Raw genomic sequence first — 10,246 nt, forward strand, 5'->3', positions numbered from 1 at the left:
TATAAGATTTAGAGCTGAATTAGTTACAGGAACATGGGAAGTAAGTGAATTAATGAGGCTGTTATAAGCCCTAGGAAAATACAAACAGCAACAAAAAATGTAGAGGATCTACCCAAGAGAAATGAAAACGTCTACTCAAAAACACACACAAAGCCCTGGCCGGTTTGGCTCAGCAGTTAAGAGCGTTGGTCCGCAGACCAGAGAGACCTGGGTTTGGTTTCCACTAAGGGCACGTACCTGGGTTGCAGTTTGTCCCCGGCCCCAGCTGGGGTCGTGTGGATGGCAACCACTTGATGTGTCTCTCTCTTTCTTCCTCCCTCTCTCCCTCCTGCTCCATCTGAAGATACATGCAAAAATGTCCTCAGGTGAAAATAAAAACAACAACCCCCCACACACAAATATTCATAGTAGTTTCATTTATAATAGCCAAAAAGTGGAGCAGCCTAAATGTCCATCAACTGATGAATGAATAAACAAAACATGGTGTATCCATACAAGGGAACACCACGTAGCAACACCGATGGACCTGAACAAAATTAAACCACATAATGTATTATTCCATTTGTATGAAATGTCCAGAATAGGCAAATCCATGAAGTCAGTCCAGTAAAACCTCCATATAACGGGCTAATTCGGGCAAGGGATTGCCAGTTAAAGCTGAAAGTCCACTATATAATAAAGGTTTTCTGAAGGCATATGTTAAAAAATTGACAAATTAGTTAGCTTCCCTGTTTTTACTTATGTAGACACATTTGTGTAATTAAAATTAAGTATGAAAAGTTTAATTTCACAGAAAAGTTTTCTGTAATTATCACTGTAATTTTAATGAATAGGTCTAGTAAATGTGTGCATTCACCAATCACCAACTGGCTGGGGTGTAGCTTAGGCTTAGTGTACGTCATAAGTTAAAACTGCTGCAGAGCCTGGCTGGTGTGCTCAGTGGTTGAGCATCGACCCATGCACCCAGAGGTTGCCAGTTCAATTCCCAGTCTGGCCATATGCCCAGGTTGTAAACCAAACCCCAGTTGGGGGGCATGCAGGAGGCAGCCAATCAATGTTCTGTCTCATCGATGTTTCTATCTCTCTCTCCCTTTCCTTTCCTCTCTCTCTAAAAATCAATAAAGAAAAAAAAAATTTTAACTTGCAGAAAGTCATACCAGGTGACAACAGAACCAATTACTGTTGTGATGGGGTGTGATCGTGTGCTAATCATTCGCCAAACATTGTTTACTAGTGGTGACTCTTGGATTTAAATATGTAGACTATAGTTGTAGATATGTAATATTTATGTTGACAAAATTACTGCAGCAAATTTTTCCAACATATGGCCTATTCACTAAAATTTGTTAAAAATAACAGTGAACTGCCTTGGCCGGTTTTCTCAGTAGTTAGAGTGTAGCCCATGGACCAAAGCTCGATTCCAGTCAAGGGCATGTATCTTGGTTGTGGTTCAGTGTCCAGCCCTGGCTGGGGTTGAACAGGAGGTGACCAGTCAGTGTGTTTCTCTCATGTCGGCGCCGCCCCTCCCCCCATACAGACTCTATCTGAAGATAAATAGAAAAATATCCTCTGGTGAGGATTAAAAAAAATAGTAACGGCAAATTAATAACAAAAAAAAAATAACCTATTTAATTGTAAGCAAATCTTGGTTAAAAAATTTTTTAAATTAACAGGGTGTTAACTTTCATATATGACATACCAACTGGAAATTTTGTCCATTAAATCTGAAGCCCATTAAATCAAGGTCTAAAAAATCTAGGGTTTACTGTAAGTAGATTAGCTCGCTGAAGTTTCTTTATCCTCCTCTGAAGAGAATAGTTGCCTCCACTGGTCCATCGTCTACTCACCCGGCTCCTTTCTGGTTTATGCAACCTTAGACTCACTTATCTGACTGCTGTCAAAGACTGACCTCCTGACTGCCAGATCCCATGAGTCCTTTCATGGCCTTGTCATCCTTGCTGTCCATAGCACTGTCTCCATCCATTAACTGCTCTTCAAAAAGCTCACCTCCTGGTTCTGTCTAATCCCACTTCTATCCTCATCAATAGTGACTACTCCTCCAACTCTCCAGTTTTGATCTTTTCCTGAGTATCTGCCTCCCATTTCCTAGTGGATGATCCCCTGTATACCTTAATTTTAGCCCACTTAAGACAAATTTTGCCCAGCTGGTGTGGCTCAGTGGTTAAGCGTCAACCCTTGCACCAAGAGATCACCAGTTCGATTCCTGGTCAGGGCATATGCCCAGGTTGTGGGCCAAATCCCTGGTGGGAGGCATGCAGGAGCCAATTGATGTGTCTTCTTTCATCAATGTTTCTATCTCTCTGTCTAAAATCAATATAAAGAAAAAAAAAAGAAAGACAAATTTTTATCTCTCCAAACCAGTTCTTCCTACTAGCTTCTGAACTCAGAAGGATCAAAGCCTTGATGGGAATCGAATTCCACCTCTGCTCTGTCTTCAGGGCTAAGCCTTCAGAGGTCTAGTCCTGTCACACCCAGCAACTTGCACAATGGCCACTTCCTATCCAAGTCCCATCACCTTCTTAGTAGCATTTCATACCTGAATGGCTGCAGCTCCCTGACTCCAATCTTCCTTGCCCATCACAGTTGAATTTCCTTAAAATCCATGATTAATGTGTCATCACCCAACTTGAAAACCCTCCCTACACACCACAAAATATCTACGTCTTATATGAAGACTTCCCACAATTTGGCTCCAACTCACCTTTCAGAATTTATCTTCTACTGTTTCCTTACACACACCATATATTCCAAGAAATCGTTTGTAATCTTTTATTTTTTGATCCTTCTCCTTTCACCTGCTTGTCATGTCCCTTCTCTCATCCGTCCTTTTGGGTCCAGCAAAAAACACATACGAACACATCTCTACGACTGTGCCTTTCCAGAACACCTGGCTCATCACAATGAGTGAGACCCTGTCTCATAATACAGACAACTACCACATAAGACAGTGTTCTAGATATCCTATAATAAAAGGCCTCGTAGCCTGTGACACCAGAGCATTCTGCAGTGGAACAAGGCCCTGGAGATCAATTCACACATATGCTTTGTTGGGCCAATATTTAAAAACCTGGGTATTTCACAAAAAAAATCCAGTCTTGGGTATCTCTTAAAAAAGAGATGCTGATCCCTCTTCTGAGTCCTCCCTTGCCTACTTAGTCTAAATTTGGCTACCAGTCACTCTCCATAACATGGACCCATTTTATTTTCATAGAACTGAAGTTTCCTGAAAGAGAAGAGACCTTGAATGTCTTGTTCAAAGCTATTCTCAGAGCTCTGGCCATCTTGGGGTGGGGGGTGTACTTAAAAGCCACTCAAGAGACGTGCTCTTTTTTTTTTTCTTTTTCTTTATTGATTTTAGAGAAAGGAAGGGAGAGGGAGAGAAAGATAAAAACATCGATGAGAGAGAACATTGACTGGCTGCCTCCTGTATGCCCCCCACTGGGGATTTGGCCCACAATCTGGGCATGTGTCCTGACTGGGAATCAAACGGGAGACCTCTTGGTACATGGATCATGCTCAACCAGTGAGCCACACCAGCAGGGCAAGGGCCGTGCTTTATGAGTGAATGGATATGACCTCCTCGGGCCCACACTCTTGTGGACTGCAGCAGAGCGGATGATGCAAAATGAAGAATTCTGCCCACCTGCCTGCCCCTCCTAGAGGCAGGTATGAGCTCTCTAGGTTGCAAGTATCCCCCCCTCTCCCATCACACACATACAACAATATATGTATTTATATTCAGTCACTTTCTCCTTTGACTGGCTCCTAGAAGCATCTGAGCTGGCCACTCCTGATCTAACCCAACCCAAGGACTGTGTCTAGTACAACTTAGAATACTGCCCAGTCCAAGGTCCTGGGTTCATCCAAGCATTCCACAAATATTTAGTTCTAGGTGCAAAAACTACAGTGTGAACAAAACAAAGGCCCTTACCCTCATGGTACTGACATTCTGGAGGGGGGATGGGGGTAAATATTCAGGGATATGTGTACCTGCAGACCGCCTGGCCTTCAGCCTACCCAAACTTTCTTGCCCTCCAAGGCCCAGGTGAAGGGCCACCTCCTTGATGTAGTAGTGTTCCTGGTAAGCCAATCTTCATCAAGCTCCTTCGACACTAACTTTCACTTACTGCTCTGTGCAATTGTGGGCTGTTCTATACTCAGCACTGCAGTTTTATTGTTATTCATCTCAAGTTCCATGAGGCCATAAAATTGTCTTTCTTATCTTTCGTGTTCTCTACGGCACAGAAACCACAGCTGGCATTCTAACTTGTTGACCAATTAAAGGCAGGGAACCACTTCTCCCCAAATCTGGTATGGAGAGACCCACGAAGCCAATGAACACTGTGGTAGTTTCCAGAATATATAATTTACTCAGAAATCTATGGAGATAAAGTTAATACTTAACCACTAAGTAATTTAACACATTACAAATTAAAACAAGTAGGGATCAATTATGAAATGGAAATGCAAAATGGACATAAATTTCTTCGTGTAAGCCTCCTGGTAGGCAACTTCAGACATATTTCCTACTGGCTGCGTGACCTTGGGTAAAGGAATAAACTGCCTTGAGCCTCGGTTTCAGGATCTATGAGAGGGGATGAGAGTAGTATAATGGTAGCCTCTGCCTGTTAAGAATTGAGGACATTAATGTATATGGATACTTAACAGAGTACCTAGCATGGAAGTGCTCAAAGCATGTTAGTTGCCCTTGTTAAGTTCCCAAAACTACCCTTCCCCATTTACTAACACATCTCTGTTTTAGGAGCACTTAGTGGAAAAGACTGTAGTTAGACTTGGGCTTCAATGAAAGGTCTTACCTCACTGCAGAGATGACCAAAAATGGAAAGCAAGGACAGACCAAGGGGTCAAATGTTATAGAAGCAAAATGGGAAATTGGCCCTTTCCAATTAGCTGCTGCCAATTATCTCTTCTCCTAGAAGATAACCTTCTGCTGCCTTGGTTTCTTCATCTGTACAATAGGGATGGAGCCACCATTCCTGTCTGCAAAGCTGTACTGAGATCCTGAATGTGAAAGCACTTTGCAAAGGCAAGAGCGCAGTGCACCCGAGTTACTGTTTAAGAGCATGGGTTCTGAACAATTTAAGGTGTGACCTTAGACAATTTAACATCTCCTGGACTCAGTTTCCTGTAAACAGAAGGAATAAGAATATCTATCTCATGGGATTGTAGTGAGGAATAAGTGAAACCATTTAAAGTATGTGGGGCCTAGAACATCAGAAGAGTCCAACTATTGAGAGTTATTATAATTATTAACCTATTAATCTGGCCTTCTCACCCTCAAGGATCAGGTGGAAGCATGATACAGACTGGCCCAGGAACTGGGTTCTGTAACCAGGTGGATGACCTTGTACAGGTCGCTGATTCTTTCCAAACTTTGGATTCCCGTGGTAACAAAAAGAGAGCATTGCAAGAAAGGATCCCTGGGCTCCTACCAGCTTTCCCACTCCACTGTTAAGGCCGCTGGAACACAGGCCACCCGCTCCCCAGCCTGAGCCCAAAGGGCCACAATTCAAAATTCCTGCTGCTCAACTCCCTTTGCAGGGCAACAGCAGGAGAGCCCGCATCTTCATCCCACATAGATGCGTCCATAATCCGCCACCACCGCTCCTTCCATCAGCAACTTGCTCTGGCCGCAGCTCGCCGCCCAAAGTTTCCCGAGCGCAGGAGACGCCTCGTTAATCAACCCCAGAAGACCATGCCTGGGGCGCAGGGCCCTAGGGCCAGGTTCCGGGAATCCCAAAGCTGGCCCCGCGGCGGGGCGGGGAGTGACAGGTGCGACGCGGGGCGGCGGGAGAAGGGGAACTGAGGCGGCGTGTGTAGGCGCGCGAGGAAGACCGCGGCCGCGCGCTCTCCTCACGTCGCTACCGCCCGGCCGCCGCGACGCCCTCGGCTCCGCGCTCCCGGCCTCAGGACCCTCGCTCCGCTTAAGGACACCCGAGGCCGAGAGCGGATCCCACGGCCTGTCGGAACGGAGCGCTCGGGCCGCGGTTCAAACCCGCAGAGCCTGGAAAGCCTGACGAGCTCCGGGGCAACCGCGTGTGCGGGTTCTTCCCGCGCGAGCCGGGACTCCGGACGGGGGGCGCAAGCGCACCGGCGCGCGCCGCCGTAACCCCTTCCTCCCCGCACTCCCACTCACCCACTCACCACTCACCATCTATATCCCCCAGGGTCAGCTCGTCGCCCAGCTCCGTGAGCGTCTCCATGGTCTCCAGACCGCCCAGCTCGCTGCTCTCGTCCATCGCCCGCTCGGCGAAGAGGCCTCCCTACCAGCCCGTTCAGAGACACGCGGGGGCGGTGCCGCCGCCACCACCCATGACACCCGACAGCCCCCGCCCGGTACCGCCTCACCGGCCGGTGCCACCCTCCGCCATGTTTGCGCCGCGCAGGAGGGGCGGGGCGGAACCCCGCCCCAATCCGCGCCCTCTGCGGCCCCGCCCCAGGTCGCGCGCTCCCGTTTGTTGTCAATGGGACCAGGTTCGTCGTGACCAATCGGTGCTTCAAGCGGCGCGTGGGGTGATGGCGCGTCAGCGATCAGCAGCTTCGATTTGCATAGCGAGGCCCCGCCCCTCGCGGTCTCGTAGCGACTGAGAAGAGAAGTTTCCAGGTCCTCAGCCCAACCTCCTTCCCCTTGTTTAAAGGAGCCGCTCTCTTTTCCTTTGGGTCCGCTGCACAAGCTGTTCCATCCACTTGCCGGGAATTGAAGAGTTAACACGCTCTACTCTCGTCCTCTGGTCGCCCCCTTCCCCAGCAAGCTGTGGGCACATTACGTCATCTTCCCAGCTGTCCCCCGCCACGCCCGCCTGGGAAAGCGGGTGGAATCAAACCTGGGCCCCGGAGTCTGCAGACCATTCAAATCGGGTTCCTCCCACGCCCCTTACAAAGGCGGAAACGAAGGTCTGACGTGGACCGCGAGTTGTCCAACTACAGAGCGCAAGTCGACAGCCTCTGCGCCTTGGCACCTGCTGCGACTGTGCTTTTTCCTCGGGTTCTCACCCCTAAGGTACCTCGGAACCGCTGGCAGACCTTTAAAACAATGCCGGTGCCCTGGGCCGCCACCACTAGCCTCCCGAGGCGGCCCGGCATGAGCATTTTGACCAACTTCCGCAGGAATTCTGCCGCGCAGCCCACCCACATTCCCATTCCTTCAAGCACTCCACTGCCCTATCCTGCAGCTGGTCACGATGTACACAAATGTGCAAATTTCTAGTTTATCCTAAGGGAGTGCTCAAAGAAGTATGAAAGTATGTGTTCAAAGACGCTCGTCCCAAAGTCCCCTGTAACTGAAAAATTGGGAAGCCCAATAAGGGACTGAATGAATAAATTACATCCACGCAATAGGGATACCACGGCATCATTAAACTTTACATAGAGAATGTATAGCTATTGACAGACTTTCACAATATATTGTTAAAAGGTAAAAATAGCCCTGGCCGGTTTGGCTCAGCAGTTAGAGCATAGTCCTGCAGACCAGGGAGTCCAGGGTTCCTTCCCGCTAAGGACATGTGCCTCAACTGCGGTTTGTCCTGTCCCAGTTGGGGTCCTGTGGGTGGCAGCCACTCAATGTGTCTCTCACATTGATGTTTCTGTCTCTTTCCCCCTCGCTCTGTCTGAAGATAAATGCAAACATGTCCTCGGGTGAGGATAAAAAAAAATAAAGATAATAAAAAGGTGAAAATATATTCCCTATAAGTGTGAGAAGCAGCTGTTGCTTTGTGGTCAAGACTCAGGAGCACATAGGCATTTGGAGGCAGACATATGGACCCACTTATGCAGGGTGACCTTGGGCAATTGAAGTATTCTAAGCCTTAGTTTTGCCATCTCTAAAATGGGAATAGTGCCCTGGATGGTGAGGCTCAGTAAATAGAGCATGGGCCTGCAGACCAAAGAGTCACGGGTTCGATTCTGTCAAGGGCACATACCTCAGTTGTGGTTTACCCCCAGCCCTGGTTGGGGTTGTGTGGGAGGCAACCAATTGATGTGGCTCTATCACATCGATGTTTCTCTCTCTCTCTCTCCCTCCCACTCTATCTGATAGTAAGTAGAAAAATATCCTCAGGTGAGGAATAAATAAATAAATAAAATGGGAATAATGCCCCCTCATAGTTGTGAGGATTAAATGGGATCATCTGCACATTTATGATATTTATCGAATACCTCTGTGGCAGGCAAACAAATAGTTCCTGCCCTCTGAGAGCTTCCAGTCTAGTAAACAACAGACAAAACATAAAAATAAGTAACAGGCAATAGTGTAAGTGATCAAGGGAAAGCAAGGGTGTAATGAAACTAACAAGGGATCTGACTTGGGATGTCAGGAAAGGCCTCTGGCATTTAAGATGAAACCTAACATGAGAAGAGAACTGTGTATGGTTTAGCTGGGGTAACAGACAACATGGGCAAGGGCCCTGAGGCAGCAGAAGCTGCTGGCACCCAGCACTTGGCATAAGGCCTGGTGTATAGTAAATGCCAGTATAAGGTAGCGATTGTAATGGAAAAAAACAGGAATCTATATGCTCACCTGAAGGGCAAATAGATGGAAGTCCCAACCGCTGACTGTCAGTCATGGTTATGGGAATGGTGGGTTTAGGGTGAATTTTACTTTCTTCTTGATATTTCAGTATACTTTTTTATAGTGAACTTGTATAACATAAACAGTCTTTATTTTGAAAAAAAGAAAAAGACAGGAATGTTCTCATTATTTACAGGCTAGAGAGTTGGTGTTGACTATACCAGTCTCACCCTGAAACAGAAAACCAAACCCTGCTGCCCTGCTCTGGACTGGGCACTGAGCTGGACAATGTGACCTTCAACAGTGGCTCTCACTGGGCTCCCTACACTGGGGGGAGAAGGGGGAGTGACCATCTGCTGGCCTACCCTGTGACTCACTTTGGTCCAGTGCCCTCCCACCCCTCAGTGTCAGTAACCTCCCCTGTCCCCACAGAAGGCTGAAGGAGCATCAGGTCAGGTAGGTGGACACAGCTGTTCCCAGGCTTCCAGCTGGACCTGCTCAGAGGCCCTGATTCCTAGCAAAGTGGCCTGACGGCGCACAAATGAAGGCTTTGAGAAGCTGCGGAAGGTGGTGGCACTGAACTCAGCCTCAGCAAAACACTGACATTCCTCCTCCGGCCTTGGACCTCACCTAACTTAACCTCTCCCAGTTGGCACCTTGCCTTGGCCAGGAGAACTGAGGCTGGCTCCCAGGGGTGGAGCAGCCTCAGACAAGACACTCCTCAGGACCTGGGTTCTTCATCTGAAAAGGGGGGGATTGGACTAAATGACCATTATGTCCAACACCCACCATGTACTGGGCACTTACTACAGGTCACAGAAGAGAACTTTGCATGTTTTTTTTCATTTACTACTTTTGGTACCTTCCCTTCTAGGCCTCTGCTCACAATGCCTGTCTCCTTCTCCCTGCTCCCCTAATCTTTCCAGATTCAGTTCAGGTATCATTTCCTCCAGGATTAAGCAAAAGCATGTACCCCATCGTTTGACAGAGGTGAGGCTTCAGGGTGGGAAATGAAAACATTTGGTTTTGGAGAAGCTGAAACCTAGTACTGAGGGTTATCAGGTGGTGACAGGGCAAGTGCCATCAGCTCTGTGGTCGTAGAGGATAAAGTTGTAAAGAAGAGCAGAGGAGAGACCAAAAAACTGTTCAGGGCGCAGGTGAGGAAAGAAACTGGGAAGAGACAGAGCCAACTCCAACCAAGGGAACCAGGACAACACCAGAAACCTGGGAGGATCCTTAGGAACTGTCAATAGCATCTCCTGTGGGCAGGGACTCAGGATAGCAAAGGAAGATGTGGGGCTGAGATAAGGAGGGAGAAGGGTTGTGGGTCAGGGAGGTTTTGCGCCCAGGGGACATCTAGCAATGTCTGGAGACATTTTTGGTTTATAGCTAGGAGATTACTCCAAACATGCTGCTAAATATCCTATAATACACACAGACCTCCTCACATTCACAACGCAGTATCTGGTCCTAAATGTAAACAGTGCCACTGTTGAGAAGCCTTGCCTTAGGGGATATTGGGAGCTCCCAGACTTTCCACGGGTGTCTCAGATTGGGTCTGGAAGCCCAACAGAAAGGAACAATGTCCAAGACTATACTGAAAACACCACTGAAGACATCTCTGTTGCCACCATTAGGCACCCCTGGAGCTGGTCTGGCCACTAGGAATACCCCTGCCCCCTGTGGCCAGGGCTTCCA

General features: G+C 47.9%; 1 protein-coding gene across 2 annotated transcripts in view; it reads right to left on the bottom strand.

The window, feature by feature from the left end:
* The window catches only part of SREBF2 (sterol regulatory element binding transcription factor 2), a 66,769-nt gene that overhangs the window by 54,203 nt on the left and 2,320 nt on the right, over positions 1-10,246 (bottom strand). Inside the window, exon 1 of one of the 2 annotated variants that reach the window (XM_036251021.1) lies at positions 6,194-6,426. The exons of the other annotated variant lie outside the window; for it this stretch is intronic. Within the exon in view, the coding sequence (XP_036106914.1) occupies positions 6,194-6,281 (88 nt within the window). The 5' untranslated portion in view covers positions 6,282-6,426. Of the gene's footprint in view, positions 1-6,193; positions 6,427-10,246 lie in introns of those variants that run through there. 2 annotated transcript variants of the gene reach the window in all.

The sequence above is a fragment of the Molossus molossus genome, unplaced genomic scaffold (genome assembly GCF_014108415.1).
Source record: "Molossus molossus isolate mMolMol1 unplaced genomic scaffold, mMolMol1.p scaffold_m16_p_10, whole genome shotgun sequence".
In the NCBI taxonomy this organism is placed as follows: Eukaryota; Metazoa; Chordata; class Mammalia; order Chiroptera; family Molossidae; genus Molossus; species Molossus molossus.